This window comes from Geospiza fortis, unplaced genomic scaffold (assembly GCF_000277835.1).
Source record: "Geospiza fortis unplaced genomic scaffold, GeoFor_1.0 scaffold162, whole genome shotgun sequence".
Taxonomy (NCBI): domain Eukaryota; kingdom Metazoa; phylum Chordata; class Aves; order Passeriformes; family Thraupidae; genus Geospiza; species Geospiza fortis.
The window spans coordinates 8,521,220-8,541,073 of NW_005054316.1; the positions used below are offsets into that span (position 1 = coordinate 8,521,220).

At 37.3% G+C, this 19,854-nt stretch overlaps 1 protein-coding gene across 4 annotated transcripts in view; it reads left to right on the plus strand.

The window, feature by feature from the left end:
• RGS17 (regulator of G protein signaling 17) overlaps window positions 1-19,854 on the plus strand; it is a 69,875-nt gene that overhangs the window by 38,086 nt on the left and 11,935 nt on the right. For 3 of the 4 annotated variants that reach the window (XM_031056251.1, XM_031056253.1, XM_005420119.2), the window contains exon 2: window positions 2,461-2,604. In XM_031056251.1, coding sequence (XP_030912111.1) covers window positions 2,486-2,604 — 119 coding nt within the window. In that variant the 5' untranslated portion in view covers window positions 2,461-2,485. Of the gene's footprint in view, window positions 1-185; window positions 234-2,460; window positions 2,605-19,854 lie in introns of all 4 variants that reach the window. The other variant, XM_031056252.1, reaches the window with a different exon arrangement.

The following is a 19,854-nucleotide window of genomic DNA, read 5'->3' on the forward strand; positions in this document are numbered from 1 at the left end:
TGGAAGAAAGTGGTCCCCACATTCTTTGTGCTGCCTGATGTTCAGTTTTCTCCCCTGCTCTGTCCAAGTGCTCACATCTTCCCGAGGTAAATGAGAAAGTCACTTGAAGCAAGTTAAACCTATTTTTTTTCTTCTCCCTCTAGATTAAATTTCAATAATGGCTATTCCTTTATCAAATTCACCAGGTCCCTGTACAAATGCTGCTTCCAGCACAGAGAAGGGAGACAGCTCAGGTGAGGGAATGAGTGACTGTGAGCTGTGCAGGAGAAACGGGAGAGGGATATTTATTTTAGTGGCAGCAGCATCTTGTGGTGTGGTAAAGTTTTTGTGAAACTATACAAAGTCACCAACGGTCATCATCATGTCTGAATGGATAACCTTCATCCTGTCCCCTTTATTTATAGTGCCACATATTCTAGCCATAGTACATTTTATATATATATAGCTAAAATGGTGAAAAAATGCTTGACTTCAGGTACACAGGTGGAATGAATGGGATTACAGCCCAACAATCCCTAAATATGGATAACTTACTGGTTTCTGAAACTGATAAATTTTGGGTTTTTTTGTTGGTTTTTTTTTTTTTTTGTACAAATATTTCTAGAATCACTATCTTACTTAAAAGAAACAAACATTCCATTTGAAAATATCTGGCTTTAATTCCTTTAACCACAGTCATTGCACTTGCTGAAAAAAATACTAATTCACAGCATGACACAGCTATCTATGAAATAATTTAAATGCATCATGCACAGTCAGCAGAAGTTCTGCATTGTAATTTGGAGAAAAAGACTTCATACTGTCACTTGCTCTCTGAGCTACATATTATGCTTCAACAATTTCCCTTCCTTCCCATCTATTGAAAAAATATTGGCAGTAATCCAGTTACACCAGAGCATCTCTTTCTAACCCCAGAGGTTTGCATTTGACATGAGAAAAAAAAAAGGTGTCAGTTTTGTTTCCATGTCATTTTAATTTTCAAGAGCAGCTATAAACCATAAGTCATATCAATGGCATAAGCAGGTGCAACTACCAGTGATAGTTAAATGGTTCTTCATTGTTTGATTTGACCAAACACTACAGAAATTACTTGATTCTACTCAGTGACAGTATACTTGGAAAAGATAGCTATTTAAGAAGCCAAAATAACCACCAACCTTGAGCTTCTTGAGTTTTAGAGCATGGGTTTGAACCTTAGTATCCTTACTGTGTGTGGTTGTGTGTAAGCTGTCTAGAAGGACACTATTGCAAAATAAAAACCTCGGGAGTTTTAGCAACCATGTAAATGATAACTGTCACAGCTGCTGCTTGAGTGCATGTAGAAGAAGTGGCATGTCTCTTATTTGTCTGTGCATGGTGTACCCAGGTGGCAAATCAATCAGATTTTGCCTTTCCCCAGCACTCCTGGTTGTAGCAGGATGCCCTGGGAGTGTGGAGCACAGTGCATGCTGCTCACACCAGGCCATCTCTACCCGCTTCTGTTTTAAACCAAGCTCCTCCCCACAGTAATCTGTTAGCCCTTTTGCAAAGGCAAAAGTACCAAATTTTACTCTAATTTATATGTTTGTACTAGCCATTACTCTGGGAAACAAAGTTGTTGTAGAAAGATGTGACCCGTTAGAAGGAGTCTGACATCTAAACCTTCCTAAATAATGTAACTTATCAGTAAATGTTTCACTTCTTTTGAAGACTAGATAATGCATGGTATACTACTTCCAGGTGCATGTTTTAAGTCACTGGAAGAAAAAAAATCTTGGCCTAATAAAATCTAGGAAAACCTGGCAATGAGCAAAGATCTGTGACTTTGAGAAAAAATCTTTTGAAAGAAGAATATCTTTGAGAAAATAGTCTCAAAGGTGGAAAAGTATACATATTTACTATTAATTTTATTTACCAAGAATAACTCTTAAGTAGCAAGCCTTTCAGTTATAACATATAAAATCTTGGCCCTTACCAGAAAGCTGCCCTCGATATAATATCACTTACATCAATTTATTTGGTCTAGCAAAGTCAAAAAGTCAAAAAAAAAATCATTTTCCAACTCGTGTTGAAGGTGAATGACCATCCTGCTGTATACTTTTAGCTGTATATTTAGCACAATGGAAACAGCTGTGATAGTCCTATGGTAAGGAGCAAGGCAGTCTCTCCCAAGTGCTGCAAAAGATGTATGGCTTGCTGTTAAAAACACTGATGATAAAGAGCTCTTTGAGTCCAGCCTAAGCAGTAAGGATGGGCATGATTAACAGCCCAGGAGCATAAGAGTGTCACTGAGACGTGCTCTTCTAGAAACTGCTTTCGATGCACTGGAGCTATTCCTTGGCTGGCTCAGGTGATGGTCACGTGCTTTTGTTGCCATGTGCTGTGGGAAGCAGTTGCATCAGGCATTGCTGTAGAAATGTGAATGTAATTTATGATGGTCTGTAGTAATTCTGTACATCTCTTATGTCTGTGTTCTTATAGCCACTTGGGCACTGAAGTAGCTGACATGAGAAAGAGGCAGCAGTCACAAAATGAAGGAACATCAGCTGTGTCTCAAGCACCTGGAAACCAAAGGCCCAACAACACATGTTGCTTTTGTTGGTGCTGTTGCTGCAGCTGTTCATGGTATGTCCTGTAGTATATTTGCTTCCATATCCACCACAGGTAAACAATGAAAATGGAAAGCACTGGGAACATGTTAACTTCTGGGAGAGGAGACACAATTTAACTTTTCACTTAAAATTTTGATTTATATATTCCCTGATTTGGTTGGACATCTTGTGATGGGGAAGAGGAAAGAATAGTAAATTCAAGCTATATTTATCCTACTTAAGCCATAACTAAATGAGAAAATTTCAGTTGTAAAACATGTATTTGTGAGTGAGAGACTTGATAATGAATATTTTATAGCTTACATTCCAAACATTTTTTTCTGCTTGTACTTCTGATAGTGCAGTTCTCTGCATTCAGGAGAATAAAAGGGAGATGATCATGAATGTGAATATGTGGTATCCTGTTATATTACTAATGTAACAGGTAATATAAATAATAATATAAATTATGTAAATCTGAAAACATGGGCCTTTAATTCCACTTTTAAATGGAGTGGCATAATTTTAGTGGCTGCTTGTCCCTTCCTCAATGAAGTGTTCACTTGTAAAGTCAAAGATTTAAAGTCAGTTTCAAAAATAGCTTTAAATTCTCAGTGTCTTGAGATGCATCAGATCTTTATTTCTTATTTTTATGAACACAGTATTGAAATATAAGGTAAATGACATGCAGTACTCTTCAGAGCCTGTGCGTCATATTAGCCAGACAGTTCAGTGTTTTTGAAGTCACCATTCCTCTGTGTACCTGTGTTATTTTCACTTCAATCACCCATCTGGCCCCAGTCTAAAACCTGAGGCTCTTTGCTTCAGTATATTTAAAAATACTTACCAGTATATATGCACTAGGGCTAGGGTTTTTTCCAAGATACTGCCACATCCTGGAGGCAGTGGCAGAGGAGACCTGCCTTGGCTGTTATTTCCAGTTTCACCTGAAGGCAGAGTGTATTGGGAGCAAGGATGAGCCAGAGCTCATGTTTTACCAAGTAACTTTGCAATATGTTCAATCCATATTGAGAAATAGGTGGAAGTGTATTAAACAGGAAGCAAAGAGAGGGTGTTTCTTTCTGCTCTGGGGCAAGGGCACAATATCAGCTATGCTGTTACAGTCCAGAGATTCATTTACCTCAGTATCCTATTTCAGGAAGTGACCTTTATCAGATACCACAAGATAAGGATAAAAAAGTAGATATGCACCTCCTCAAACTACCCACAGTAAAACACCTCACAACTACTGTCACTCTGCAATTTAGGGATTTCCTGGCCCAGAGTTCCTTTTTGTGTGGTTTATAGACCTTGGGGGAATTTTCGTTCCTTAATTTGGCAAACCATTTTCTGAAGTGACTTCCTAACTCATCTAAAATTTTGGCACCCAGGGTTTCCTCTAGCAATAAATTCTAAAATGGGCCAGTGTACTCCCTTTTACTTGTGTTAACCTACTAGAAATTAATTTCATTTGATGCTTCCTTGTTCTTATATGAAGAACAGTGACTAATCATTCCCAGGATGGTCAAGATTTTACAGAGCTCTCTCATATCCCCCTTCACCCGTTTTGTCTTCCACAGTCTTCTCTATTTTAATCTCTGTGATACAGAAACTGACCTAGACCATGATTTATCCTTATCCGTCCTATTTACTCATCTACCTTGTGTCTCACTATATACCTTTCTTATTCTACTATTTCCTGTCTGAGATGTGTGACTAGATCTGTGTTGTTGAGACATGGGTGCACCATGTTTTGTGTTTGCTCTTGAGTTTTGTTACTAATTCCTAGCACTCTGCTTATTTTTTAACAGCCCCAGAGATGATGTTTTCATGGAATTATCCACCCTGAATACAACATCTCTTTCCTGAATGAAAATAAAACCCATCATTGTGCATGTACAGCTAGGGTTGGCTTTTCCCTTGCATGCTAGAATATTAATAATATTCATATAATATCAATAGTATTTAATAAAATATCCATCTAATTTCTAAAACTTAATGGCAACTGATTTCACTTTTTAAGCAAGCTGCACCTCAAGAAATCTTAAATTTGACAATGATACTCTAGTTTGAAGCTCTTGTGACCCTTGGAGTGCCTCCAGTCCTTAGAAGGCAATACCATTATATATGTAAACAGTTTAAGCACATTAAACTTAAATTAGAGTAATTATTGATTTAAAACATAGGATGTACCTTCAGCTGCTCTGTTGTTTTTACTGTCTTTCAGGGTTTTCAAGGGCTTGAGGTTGGGATTTTTCTTTGCAAAGTCAATTAGACAGAGTATGGAGAAATCCTGTTAGCTAGTTTTCAAGATTAAGTAAAGTAAGTGATCAAAGGAACAGTTACATCACTCAGGTTGCTAAAATCAAAAAGAGAGAAAATGTGATGCAATAAGTATTTTCCAGCTTTAACTTCTAAGATCCTGTGGTAGAAACTCCATTAGAGGAAAGATGGGACAAAACTTTGAAAAATGCAGTATGAAATGTTTCAGAACCTCAGTTAAAATTAAGTCACTGATTGTGATGCCAAATTTAATAACAACTTTCAAAAAGTAACTAACTTTATTACTCTCATATATAGGGAATTCTAGCTAATTAATTCTCTAGGGTAGTTCTCTGTAATAGAAAAGCCAAATCAACAATTGTAACAGGTTCTCTGGACCTAATGTAATTACATTCTTTCCCTAGTTCCACAGGTCTGTGTATTTGAGTAACATTAATTTCTCAAGAGATACCTGTCTGGAAATGTTGCTAGATTCATTAATGGGGAAGGCAATGTTCTATGAAGATCAGAATTTTCTTCAGTTTTTCCACCTGTATGTGACTGATGATAGCGCTTACATCATTAACCACTTACTGCCTCAACTTCTTCACCATTCACAGAAATGGGATGTGCAGATTTTATTAGAAAATGCTCCCTTTTTACTATTCAAAGAGACAGTTCAGTAGTTCCTATATCCAAATAAATAATTAGAATTCTGAAAATATCTTTTGTGAATCGTGGTTCTTGTTTTCTTCTGTTCTACCCCATGTTAAAATCAGAATAGGTATTAAGTCTTCTGTTTGCACAACAACATTGGCAAATATTCACACCTTTGTTTGGGGAAATAGTATCTTGCCTAATAGACACTTGTCAAGAACAAAAAAAAATAGAGAAATTGTTTGGTACATCTTATTAAAGCCCTTTTAAAAATTATTTTTATCTAATATATCTTTCTTAAAGATAACAGCTATTTGAAGGACTTCTCTACTGCTGTGGGATAATCCTTGTAGGTAGCTCAGCCCCAGACAGATGCTTACTCACTGCTCAGCAGCAGGATGGAGAAGAGAATCAGAAAAGTGAAAGCAACAAAGCTTTTCCATTGAGACAAAAATTTTAATTGATAAAGCAAAGCTGTATGCACAAGTAAAGCAAAACAAAAAATTCATTCACAGCTTCCCATCAGTTCAGCCATGTCCTGGAAAGCCATGGTCAATCACATCTTACAGTGACTTGAGGAAACGGATGCTACAAATCTCAATCTCCATCCTTCCTTTTACTTCTGCAGCTTTTATTGCTGATCCCAATGTCATATGGTAAGGAATATCCCTTTGGTAACTTGTGGTCAGCTGTCCCAGATGTGTCTCCTCACAGCTTCTTATGCACCCCCAGCCAGCACACTGACCAGGAAGTGTGAGAAACAGAGAAATCCTTGATACTGTTCAGTGACTGCTCAGCAGCAGCTATAACATTAATGTGTTATCAACACTGTTTTGGTCAAAAATCCAAAACATAGCACCAACAAGGATCCCTATGAAGAAAATTAACTCCATCCCAGCCAGCCTCAGTACATCTATTGGCACTGATAATTGTCAGGACAGTAAATTGCTCAGTTTACAGGGACAAAGCAAGACTTATTACCAAGGTTTGCTCAGATTGAAAAAGAATGGAGATTAATAGGACTATTAAGATGGCTGTTTTATTTTAATAGGCATGCTCATGACATTGCCCAACTAGTTTAAGCTCTGAACTTGTTTCTGAGTAAAAGTAGTGAAGGGAACACTCATCCTCCTGAGTGGAAAAAAGTAAAACACTTTTGAAGCTCCCAACAGGAAATGCTTGTCCTCTTACAGCAGAAGCAGATGATACATCCCTGTGAAGATCTTCTACAGACCTTCCTCTCTTCACTGACCAGACATAGATCTTAAGCACTCATTTCAGGAAGACTGCCTAATTAAAGTAGCTAACAGACAAGTACCAGTCATGTACCTATGGTCCTGTCCTGAATCACCCCATGTCTTAAGCTTCTGCAAAGCTCCATTTCAATAGAGGACTGAAGAATGTACTTCTTTATGAGGCATCATTTCAATGACTTGGGCAGCCTGAGACTTGCAAAATTTGCAGTAAGTCTTCTAACACGACATTCCATAATTTCCTCAATTATGCTTTCTCCAGAGAGTTGCCCATTCAGTACTTAGAGCTGTGACTTTATAGTTTTGAGCTCAGTTTGACAAGGCTAGAGGCGTAAGCCTGCTATTTCACCTCCCCAACCTTATTTAGAAATCCATTACTCCAGCTTCCTGAGCAGACATGAAATTAGTAGTTTTCTTGCAAACACTTGTAAATTACATTCTTCAAATAAACTCTAAAGGCACTAGCACAGGGAGGTTGGTCTTCTGCCAGTTTTATTTTGCTTTCTCCTTTGTCTCCTACCCAGAGCAGGAGTCATATCTTTTTATTCCCTCTTTCATAAGGTGCTCAGTGAATTTGAAAACTATGGGACACTGGTGCCCAATAATCTGTCTCCTTTTACTGTACACAGAAGGCTCAGAAGGGGTCTGACATCTACCCTGCGAGAGACTTTAGCAGTATGGCAGTCTGGGGGACATGGAAAGACTTCTGGGTGATAAGTGAAGATGATCACTTGGCTTCAACTGTAGCTCGATTGAAGTGAGTGAGCTGAAGGGCTTTTACCCAAAAATGTAACCATTAAAACTGCTGAAGACTTGTGGAAGAGAGTTTCCCACACACAAGAGATCCCAGGGCAGATAGGGTATTTGCCATCTTGGCAGTAAACAAGAGTTGCTCTTGGCAAGAAGCCTCTCCCCTCAGTTCTTATAACTTGTCTATGACTGCTGTGAGCTACTCTGAAATTTCTTCCTGATGATGTTGCTACACAAATATTTTTCTTTATTAAAGGGAGCATTTTCCTTGCAAGAGTTTCACAGTTTACTTGGGCCTACAAGAAAATATTTCTGTCACTTGTGCAATGAATATGAAATGGCAGACACAGTTCTAAGAACAATTTTTAATTGCATTAATACCCATTCTCTATGGGGTTCAGTGTTATCCTCTTAATAAACAGTGTGCTCTAAATGCAATAAAAAACCAATCAAAACAAAACAACTCCTTTTTTTTCTTTATTTTTTTCTTTTTGCATTTCCCACCTCTGTGGTACTTTGAGAAGAACAACATTTTCCTGGCATATTCAATCTTAGTTTGTTATCAAAAAATTGTGTCAAGGCTTTGCATGAGTCTACATAAGATTATTTCTAGGGGCTACAGTCATGGCTGCTTTATTTCATTTAACTGTGGCAGAAAGTTTGAAGGACAAAGAAGCAAAGAAAGGATGGAAACAAAACAAAATTATTCCAATACATTATAGCCACATGTTCATAAGTCTGTGGAAAACAAAACCCATATCCTTTTTCCCATGCCTGTCTGCAGCAAAACTTTTAGACTAGGAGCAGACTAGAGGCGGACTGGTAAAAAAAAGTCTCCCAGGCTCCAGGATTTTGTTAAAGATTCTGGCAAGAAAAGAAAGTCTTTATCTTTAAAATGAAAGCACTGATTTTGAAAAATGTATTTTGGCTTTTAATTTTGTTTTTAATTATTCTTTTCCTCCCTGAACACATAGGCCAACACATCTGAAACTCAATTCTCTGTGCTTTACCTTTTCAAAACATCACATCTGTAAAAAAGCAAATATGGAAAAGTGCATCAGGAATTTTTTTATTCTAGTGCAGAAGACAGAAGTGCAGGCTACTGTACTCTATTTTACTGAAATAGAAGGTGATATTTTTAATAATATTTAATGGGAAAAGATGTTCCAATCTGTTCCTTTTATACTTTAAAATATCGTAGAACACTGTTACATTTTTACCACTTGCTATTGCAGAGGTCAGAGATGAAAACATTCCATCTCTTTCCCAGAGAATACTTTATTCTGAAGGAGAGAAGGCTTAGGGACCTGTTCTTTGTGCAACTATGGGACAGTATCTAATAATCAGAGTGCAATGGGCAGTACTGGTGCTTTCTTAGGAAAGTAGCACCAGTTCTTTGATGGATAGTATTTAAAGCTGGATAAAATCCATTATCTGCTTTGTCACAGAAGCTACTGAACATGATATTTATGAAAATCAGTCTTAAATCACCTTGTCTGTAAATCCACATACCCTCAGTGCTGAACCCATGAGAGAAAGCTGGCAGACATTCCTGTTGTTGATGGAATGCACCATGGGGTGAGTGTGGACTGAGGATTTAAATATCTAGTCCTCAGAAATGGGCCTCTCAAAGTTCCCTGAGATACTTAAAATAAAAGAATTAAATTCTCAGCATTTGTAAAAATAATCAGAATACAACTATGGGACAGTATCATCACTGAAAATACACTGAAAATAAATAGCTTGTCAAGTTGGTTTTTTTCATACTTCTGTAAGTTAACAGTGCTTATTAAATACTGCCCAAGAAAAGCATTTCTTTTCCCTTTAAAGCAAAAGAAAAGGATGATCTCTAAACTGAAAAAAAAAATCAGAGCAGGGAAGCATGTCTTCCTAACAAGTATGAAATTTAATAAGCTCTTTTTCCTTTATAATTAAGACAGGGGAAGTGATTTTGCTGGAAATTTATAGAAGTTTAGGTCCTCAGGGCGGGCTGGAGACAGGTGGCTGTGTGCATGCTTGCTTACACAACTCTCCTAGGGCAACACAGCCTGACTTGCCAACCCCTGGGCTTGCACCCTTCTGTGACACTGGTCCAGATTGTCAGTGTTAGCCTAATAATTCCTGGAAGCCTGCTCTCTCCTTGAGCCAGACCACAAATTTACCTCGTATGGGATACACAGCTTATCTCAAAGCTCCAGAGCTGGCAAGTAAAGGCAGGTTTGACCACTTCTTGCAGCTCCCTGTGAAGCAGATGTGAAATGCTGCCTTTTCAAAAGAGGGGGGCACATTTCTTTGCCACAAGGTGTAAAAGTAGGTAGGCTCACAGATATGCTAACTGCTCCTAGCTAGTAGTCTATCATTTTTCCTGCATCTACTTCTAGAGAGTAAGATGTGAATGCAGAAAAACAAGAGTTACTGGCAAACCAAAAGGACTTTAGAAATAAGATTTACAGAAAACAAAAACTTCATGTAAAAACAACTAAAGGAAGCTTAAAGTTAACCTATTGAATGTCATAAGAACCTGCCTTGGTCACTATGGATCCCTCTTCTGAATCAATCAAGTATATGTCACCTTCTCTCATAAAAAAGCATCTAAGAAATCCCTTAATCCAAGCTAATGCACCACCTTTTGTCCTCTTCCTTTCTTCTTTTCAGCATCTTTCCATATACCTCCAAATTCCTGTTGGAGCACAAGCTCTTGCACAGCCTTGGAGTAGGGGTAAGGACAGTGAGCCACCAGCTCCCGCAGCAGAAAGGCATTTCCACAGGAAATTTGCCAAGAATTAGATTTGATGCAGGCCATTGCTTTCTGGGACATGTAAAGTAAATTAAAATCATGTCCTTCTCTGGGAGAAAGCTGTAAGCTACACACTGTATTTATTTTGGCAAGTGGTGCAAAGGGGTAATCACTAAGATGCTGCCAGTCTACCATGAAATCATGGTGGAAGCACAAAGATACACAAGACATTACACAGATGTTCAGCATATATAATTGTGAATTAGTTTCCAACCAAGAACCCTGGTTTGAGAAAAAATTTAACACTGTAAACTAAGTCCATGCAAACTGATAAATGTTTCTATTTTCAAAGGTATGAGGAAAACTTGTTTCTCCCCATAATAAAATAATAAAAATAGAAGGCTAATGCGAAGAGTGGAGCAACAGCTTCTTCTGCAGCTGCTCTGTTAACTTTCATCACAAACCAGTAGTAGAATCCTCATTAACATCAAAATCAGCTCTGGGCTTTCTGTGCCAAGCTTTCCTAGTATCAGGATTTTAATCTTAATAATTTAAACTTTGAAAGTTCATTTCATTTTGAGGAACAGATGGAGACTCATGTGTTTACTGATATTTTTCCCCATCTGTGATAACACAAGCAGGTTAGAAAATTAGTAGACTTTAAACATAATAGACTAGGAAATTTTAAATAAATGTTTCTGAAGATTCACAAATAAAATGCAGATTCCTTTGTGTATAGTACTACTAAGATACAAACCCCTGATCAGTCTAACTTCAGAAAATAGTCCTATTTCAAGCAAACATTTCTGTAAAGAAAATTACAGTGAAAAAAAAACCCAGAACTGCAGTTCTTCTAAATTGAATAATAAATACATGCTGAGAAGGGGTTTGGGATTACACAAGGCTCATTCTAATTCAGTGGTGCAAAAGATACCAACAGTAGCTCCTTAGAAGGAGAGAGCAGACTAAATCGAGTTAACTTTAGAACATGATCTTGATTCTGTCCTGGCACAGCACTCAAGAGTGGATTCAGGGACAACTGCTCTTGAGGAGACTGGAGGGAGAGAAAGCAGTGGCAGAATCACTTCCACTGGTGAAAAGCAGCTTGATGCCTCCTCTGAGGCTGTTTAAGAGATGGATTGCTTCAGAGCATCAGTGTCTTGGCTCTCCCTCACCCTCATACCCATTTCCCACCTGCCTGTGCCAAAATGCTGTGGTGTCTGTGGAACACTGGCTGGAGGAAGATTTGTAATGTCATGACAGATTTTCTGTCACCAGAGCACAGCTTGACTGTTGCTGTGGAGAAAATAAAAAAACATAAGGAGTGCTGAGAATGCCTGAGTCCAGCTTGTGCTGTGAATTACAGATATTAGGAGTTTGGAGCCTTTGAAATCTCCCCTGACAGGGTTTGGGCTGCTTTTGGTTTTCTTATGACTAATTTGCAATTAGATATTTACTCAAAGATGCATTAACTCAGAAGTCCATAGAAAACCACATAAGCAAAGAAGTACATGAAAGGACACAATGGGTTTGAGATCACAATATTACCTGAAGTAAGGCATGTTGATAGATGGTGACATTTTAAAGGTGCCAAAGTCCCCTTGCAGACCCTCTGAACTTTATTCATTGTAGAATAATAAAAACTTTAATATTCAACATGCAAAAACAATAACAAAACACCCTTATCCAAGTTAAACACATTGACAGTGTCTATACCACTAAGTAAACTAAGCAGGGCCAGTGTCTAATGGGCTACAGTCAGCCTGGACAGTAAATTATAAGCAATTGTTAACTCCCTGGCAGAGATTTGACCAGTGCCAAAGTGCATTCCCAACCAATGGCCCGTGGCAGAAACCCTGTTTTGAGCGTGGGCTTTAGTGGACTGGGGCTATGTGGTGCCAGTCAACCTCAGGACTCTCCCAGAACATTTTATCTGCAAGAATAAATGCAGCCTGCAGTTCCAAACCAAAAGGGAAAAAAATTAGGCTTCTAAAATCTGTCAGCAGCAGAATTTCTATCTTGCATACATTTATTTTTTAACTGTGCATAATTCCGAATTGGTTTAAGATGCCAGTTAAAACAGGAATAAACATCTAGCACTTTAAAGAGAAAAAATGATAATATTTCATGAAAATGAGTCTGGACCTCTGTTAGGAAGCACTTATTAGATGGAGATCCTCTCACTAGAAAAGTGGATCAGACATTCATTATGTGAGTGAGAAAGGCAAAGGAGATCTGAGTCTTGTCTAGTCACCCTTAATAATTCCATAGCACATGCATTTGTCTAGATGGCAGCTCTGGTTCTTCTGAAATGCCTGGTTGAAGGCTGGATACTGGCAGATGCTGAGCACCCATTATGAAGGAATGGGTAATTTCAGTTCTTGTTGACATCCATGCTGAAAGTGCTTCCCCACTGAGGGCCTTGTCTTAAAAAATTTGGAAACCAGCACCAACAAAACAGATGTCTGTAAGATACACAGACTGGCACAGAGGGTCTCAATCCTGTTTGTTATCTGGAAGAATGTAAAGCGAATCCCCCATCTTACTTGACTGTGATCTGGATAAGCACCAACCAGTTTAGTCAAGGCTAATTTCACAAAATATGGTGTTGCTCCTACTTTAATACCTGAAAACCAAGAATAATAAAGAAAAAGTCACTACAGAAACTGAGACTAGGCTCATTTATCAGAATTAGTTGAGACCATTAGGTTTGCTTGCTAGTGATTTGGAGGGCTTTTATTCATATAGCTACCCTTTGAAGGGATACAATCTCCATTTATTTGAACAGTACAGAACTGTCACTTTTAATTGTCTCAAATATATGAAGGAATTGCTTGCAAAATAGCTGTAGCCAGGAGTAAGGATGCTGCAGATTGTCTAGTAATTAAATGTATCCATCATACAAGATAGAATATGAATGATAATATTCTGAAGGAAGGAATGAAGCCAGACTAGCAATCTTTTGGGTGACCTGACAAGAGAAAATACATCTTTGAGTTAAATATTGCCTAAGGCAGGAGCCGTCTCTAAACTAATGGAAGAAAGCTAGAGTAACTCCACTAGAAATCATTGGTAAGCAAACTTTGGCAAGCCTTGTGTTTCTTACCTGTACAGAAATTACATTCCACATATAAGAATAAAATTCTCAAAAAAATATCCTAGAAAGGACTAGCAGTTTAACAAAAGTTGTAATTACTTCTGTTGCAGATATCATTATGTAAAAGTAATATAATCTCTTTAAGGTAAAATCCAGTAGAAAGTATATTTTCTTACAGATTTTCAGGAGAACAAAACATTGTAAGTAAAAAAAGAGTTTAGGAAATTAGATTGCTTTAAATCACTAGTCCTTTCCTCTCTTGCACAGTTACATATTTTGCTCTGTGTTAGTCTAAGTTTGAGGGAAATATTGTCCTTCATTTCAGAAGTTCAAGTGCAGTGCACATTGGTAGTTTCCATCTGCCTTTGAGCTCCTGCTGAGCTGCAATATCTGCAGGTAGGAAGATTAAATAAGTCACACAAGAGCAGAGAAAGAAAACAACACGTTCAGCAAGGCTGTCCATTAAAAGGGCCAGTCTTCTTTCACATAACATTTAACCTGCTTTGACATTGAGAACAGTTCTGTCTCTCATTCTGAAATGTAAATATAATTGCCTTTTTTTTTAAGTAGCCCCCCAGAATATTCCTCAATTAGAATCTCTTTTAAAATATGTTTTTTGTGGCACTACTGGCCATGCCTAGAGCACTATATCCAGTTCTGGGCTCTTCAATGCAAGAGCTATGGGTATACTGGAGATTCCAGCAAAGGGCCTCTAAAATGATTAAAGGACTGGAGCTCCTGTCCTGTGAGGAAAGGCGGAGAGACCTGACATGGTTCCACCCAGAGAAGAGAAGGCTCAATATGTATAAACACTTTAAGTGAGTGAAAAAAGAAGATGGAGCCAGGGTGTTTTCAGTGGTGCCCACTGACAAGACACCAGAAAGCAAGGAAAACAAGCTGTAACAGAGGAGGTTCCATCTCAACATCAGAAAACAGTGAACTCAGTGCACTGAACTCAGTTTTAAGACTAAAACTCAGATCTTAAATTTTTGCAAAACATTTCTGAGGGTCTTTCTGATTATTTTAGGAGAACATCCCTTTTATCAAGGGTTTTCCAGCAGGTGTTTTTCCATTACCAATACATTTCAGAACATTTTCTAAAAGACAAAAGAATCAATATAAAAATTACATCAAATATCACATTGCAAATATGAATCTATGATGAAAGAAGTATTGACATGTGGATTTTTAATTCTACAAGGCTTTTCTTTCAAATTTTTTCATGGGGTCCAAAAGGAAAAGGTAGTTTGGACAAATCTGACAATTTGTCTGCCAAACATACGCTAATTTCAACTTTGATGGAAAATGCAGAAGGAAAATATAACTCCTGTCTTTATAAAGAGACTGTTAATCTGACTGTCCCTTAAGAAGAGAAAAGGTTACCAGATTTTATGTCTATTCCATTTAAAAATATTAAATATACAGGAAAGGGAAGAGAGTGAAATACTGCAGCTTTGCTAAAACCTTTTAAGTACTTGCTTTACAGAGCACATCCCTCTATGACTTACTTTACTTTAGCACTCATATTCCAGTAAGGATGATCTACCTTCACTGTGCCATGTGGGATCCAATTTAATAACCTTATATAATGATCTTACATAAACTCCATCTTGGCCAAGATTTCCCATTTACAAAGGGATGATTATACTCTTAAGCAGTAGATCATTTGGGTTCAATTCTGCTTCTACTCAAGCTGAGGAATAGCACAATATAATACTATCAGGACAGATCTAAACATCTTAAGAGACTAGACCTTAATAGCCTGAGGTGCTCCAGATATTTTAAACTGTGATTTCCACCAATCTCTTTTTCTTTTATGGTTTATAGTTAAATCCATATTGACTTTCGACCAATTAGGCTGAATGCTGCACAGTACTAAGAAAGCACAGCAATCGAAAACCAGTAAGAAATCAAACCCATTCTCCCCCACATTCAAAGTATGACAGAGAGATACAATCTTAAATGAACTGAGAAGTTTCTTATTTTTCATGGAAAAGTTACAGCTCTCAACAAAGACAATCTGGCGTTATCATATACTTTTGAACAAAAGAACTCACAGAACTTAGTCCAGGTTTGCACAAGGAAGAAAGGTAGGACTCTATCCATCTGTAGTATTTTAAAGCGTATTTCCTTCTGAATTCTTCAATATCTCACAGGGCTAAAAGCTATTCCTTCACACAGAAAAGTTGAAATAGAACAGCAATAGCAGCACTAAAGAACAAACACAGGAGAATGGGCAATGATTCTTTCAGTCACCCTGGATTGCTGCTACAGCATTGGTGTCAGAAATAAGACAGTTAATGGGCCAAGATACCCATCTGTAGGCACAAGGGGTTTTGACTATATCTCTGTTCCTGTGTCCACACCCTCCACAGCCCTGCTGTCAATGCTACTCTTCTAGAAATCTCAAGACTATTTTAGGGAAACAAGGATACTTCAAACACAAGAGACAAGTGCAATTTTTTGCTGTGCTTTGGGATTTTAATGCTGTAAGGCATTGTTCTTCACACTTCTCTCCATAGCTCTTAGTATAAACATGATTCTAAGTGAAAAATGGAGAAGCTGTTTGCAGCACTCTGGGAGATGAGGCTTTAACAAACACTCCATGTATCATGAAGTTAAGAGTTATAGCTGCTGGATTTCCTGATGAGCTGTTTTCTTAATAGAAAATCACTTGTCTCATAATCAGAAAGCCTACTGGAAAAGAAATCTGCTGTGACAGAATGTAATTTTTCTAAAGAGCTTCTTAAATTTAAGCACAATATTTCATTTAAATCTATTATTTTACTACATTAACTAGAATTACTCACAAAGGAGTAGTACGAATAATGCTAACTAACAATGAATAAAACCAAGATAACTGATTATTTCATTTTAAAATGTAATGATAATTATTTTTAGAAATATCAAAAGCAGTTATGAAATGTCATTAAACTTTTCCGCAAACACTATTTTGTTAGAAACTCAATTCAGAAGTAAATTAATTTTAACTGTCAAATCTGTGCAAAACAAAAACTCAGTTCCATTCAGCTGCATTCTCCATCAAACCCTGGTGGAAGGGCCTGTGAAACAGCTTCTGTATCCATCCTAGGTAGGAAAAATCAGACCAGAAAGTTTACACCTTGTGTTCCTGCGTGGCCCACAGGATTTATGGTTTGCAGAAATGTGCATGTGGGAGCCAGAAGTCTGCCTGCATTTAATATTACTGGATCCTGACCAGAGGATCCTAAGCTTTTTCAAGGAAAGCACATTCATGGCACATAGAAGTGCCCAACCCTCTGTTACAGACTATTTCTCAGCTGTGTGCTCTTCAAACAGAGATGAAAAAAGGGGAAAAATATGAACTACAACACTACACACACTACATCATAAACAGAGTCAAGGGGGAAAATACAACAAAGAAAAATTAAAAGAAAAGTTGTAGGCTTTCTAGCCATTGGAAGAGACAAAGCATTGGAAGAGACAAACCACTTACTTCATTTTATCTTACTTTTGTGACCTATGAGAAAAAAAGCCAGGCCAGTTTTTAGTGCAGCCCTTGCAGTTAAAGGCTAAACCAATGAGACTACACTGTAAGCTGAACAAAGAGCTGGGAGGTTTGTGACTCCACATTCCTCACCTGATGCTTTTAAATACTGGAGGTGTTTTAGCTGTAATCTCTAGGATGGTTACAAAATCTCCAGGATGTTTAACTTGCAAAATGTTTGGGGTTTTAGTTACATGAGGGAAGACTCACAGAAGCAGATGTCAAGTTTATAAATTCAAGCTGGAGTCTAAGCTGGATTGCTTTTTTCTTTTAAAAACAATTTGGATCATACTTGCCTCTTGCACCATCTTATCACCTAAGGCAAATGTAACTCTGGCACTCAAAAGACTCAGCACCACAGGTACCTGGACTTTTTGAAAGGAGTTTATAGTTTCAGTGGACAATGCCAAGTGGGCTGATTATAGCCTTATGGTAATTGTTGGCTTTGCCTCAACAGACTGCTTTCCTATGTCAGTCTGCTAAACACAATCTCATTATTTAGTTTTAAGCACAAGACAAGTAATTTTTTACTCAGAGTAGGATGTAGCTATTTTCCATTAAATTTCTAACTTGTTTCAATATAAAATTTTACATCCTACATTTCTTTATTGAATTCAGTGAAGAGCTGTAAATCATTGTCTTGTTAAAGAACTGGGATTGACACTAATGACAAAAAAAACTTCACTTTTTTTTGATCTGTTTCTTATTTGTAAAAAAAATTATTATGTTCTGCTGACTGACTTAAGACCATATTCTGATCAGTCTAAGCAAATTATTCCATAGGCTTTTGACTACCATTTCCCTTCAAAGTCTCTCACAGACTACCAAGGCAGACATATGGGAATAACAAATTTACTACACATCACTTATGTTTGCCTTGCAGACCTCCAGACATCCATGTAAGCCTCCACTCCCAAATTCATTTATTGCCACAAATTTGGCTGACATTTTGAACATACTGGTGTTGTTGGAAGAGTTGTAGAGCTTTAGTCTTTCTTGCTCTTCTTCCAGACTTATAAACTCAAACTTATAAACATTCTTATAAACTCAAGGTCAGATAAGAGATGGGTTCCCTTTCTCTCTGACACAGCCAGTGACTTGAAGGATATAATGCAAGTTTATCTGAGCCTATGAAAATGTCTAGTACATGGTATTGCTTCTTCATAAAAATAATAATTCTAGATCTAGTTTTTCTCAGAATAATGATTCTGGATATTATTCACTTATTGTAACAAAAAAGTGAATTCTTTCCTTAACTTTAATAGAAACAAGTTTTTTACCCTTTACCTCAGCTTTGAAAAAAGAGCTATCATTGGATAATATTGTTCATGTAACATTTCGTTCTCATCCTATTTTTGTGACATTAAAAGGGAGATAGAAGACAGTGATTTGAGATTAACATAGCTGTACTGTTCCTTATGAATGGGTCACAATAATATTGCATTATTTTTCATTATTATTGCTGTGCAAATGTAGCAAAATCATCATTCTCCTCTGTACATAAACAAACACAGTCTTGACTAGTATTCAGTGACATCAAGCTTAAATATTCCAGGTGTCAGAAAAAAATGAGGTAATGAAATGATTTTGAGTCATAAGTTAAATCAGGTTTCATAAAAGAAATTGAAGAATCTCAGTATAGTTGTCTTTTCCATTATCACACAGTATATGGGATATTGGGACCACATCTATCTCTGACATCTAACAGAGCATACCTCAGCATTTAGGAGTGAGCTTCTGAATACAATTGTGTGAACAATTGATTTTTCGGTGATTGACTCTTGAACCGCAGTATTGAAGACAGTTTGATCAGGTTGAACTGCAATTAAAAATTAAAAAGATACTAGCATGCAGGTTTTTTGCATCTGAAATAAAACCAGAAAAAAATATTTGTTCATATGGCATGATTTAAGCTAAACACTTGTAATAAAAGGAAAGGAATCAGAGAGCAGGGAGATCAGCAGGAGCACACCCATTTTGAATTGAAGAGTGAAGGTATTTACCCAGCTGGCAAAAGATTGAGACAAAGATGGGCACCAACACGAAGAGTTTTCAAAACCACCTTCCCCTCATTTCAGGAAAATGCACTAAACATATGTTCTTGTCTTCATGTGCAGTAATTTGTTTGTTTAAAGGCCTTTCCTATTCCAATCAGAAGAGAAAAGATATTTCCTATCTGAATCTATTTGGTAAATTGCATTTTTCAAGACTTTTGGGGAATGGCCATTTTACATCATCTCCCACTGTAATTTTAAAATCATATTTAAATCTTGATATATTGAGGTCTTTTGTGGGGAGAGAGTTGTTGGGGTTTTTTTAGAAAGCAAAAAATATTATGTCTCTTGATCTGATGATAATAAAAAATTCTAGGGGTAGCATGGGGTGAAGTGCAGTGCCAGTGAGATATAGTCTTTCAAAGGGTCGATCAGTGAAGGAAACCTGTCAGCACATCTGTTATCCCCAGAATTTTATCTGTATATTGATTTTCATGTGAAAACAAAATTGGGCCTTCAGATTATGTATGGACAATTGACTTAATGTGACCTTTGGCCTAGAATAAAGAAGATTTTTCTGTTACATTTGTGGCTTGAGGGCTCATGACCCTATTGTGTGACATAAGCATGTCCAGCCTAAAGCACAGTCACTGCCCAGCAAGCTACAAATTTCAGCCAAAAAATAGAAACTGAGCACAGTTCTCCTAAACAGCCAACCCAATAGCCATTCACAGTGTCCCTGTTTGATTTCAACTCCTTATCTGCATGGCAGTACAAAAAAACAGCATTAAGGCAAGAGGTTTAATAGTTTTAATTATCTTCACTGCCAGACATAATCACAAAATACTGTGAGGATATATTGCACATGAGGCACATAACAGAAGATACCTGAACAAATAATACCTGGTCAGCCATGCAGGGGCAGAATATTAATCTTGGCACCTCTCACAATGGCATGGTTTTCTTGCCATAATGAAACAGTAATTTCACTGATTTACCAGATTTAGG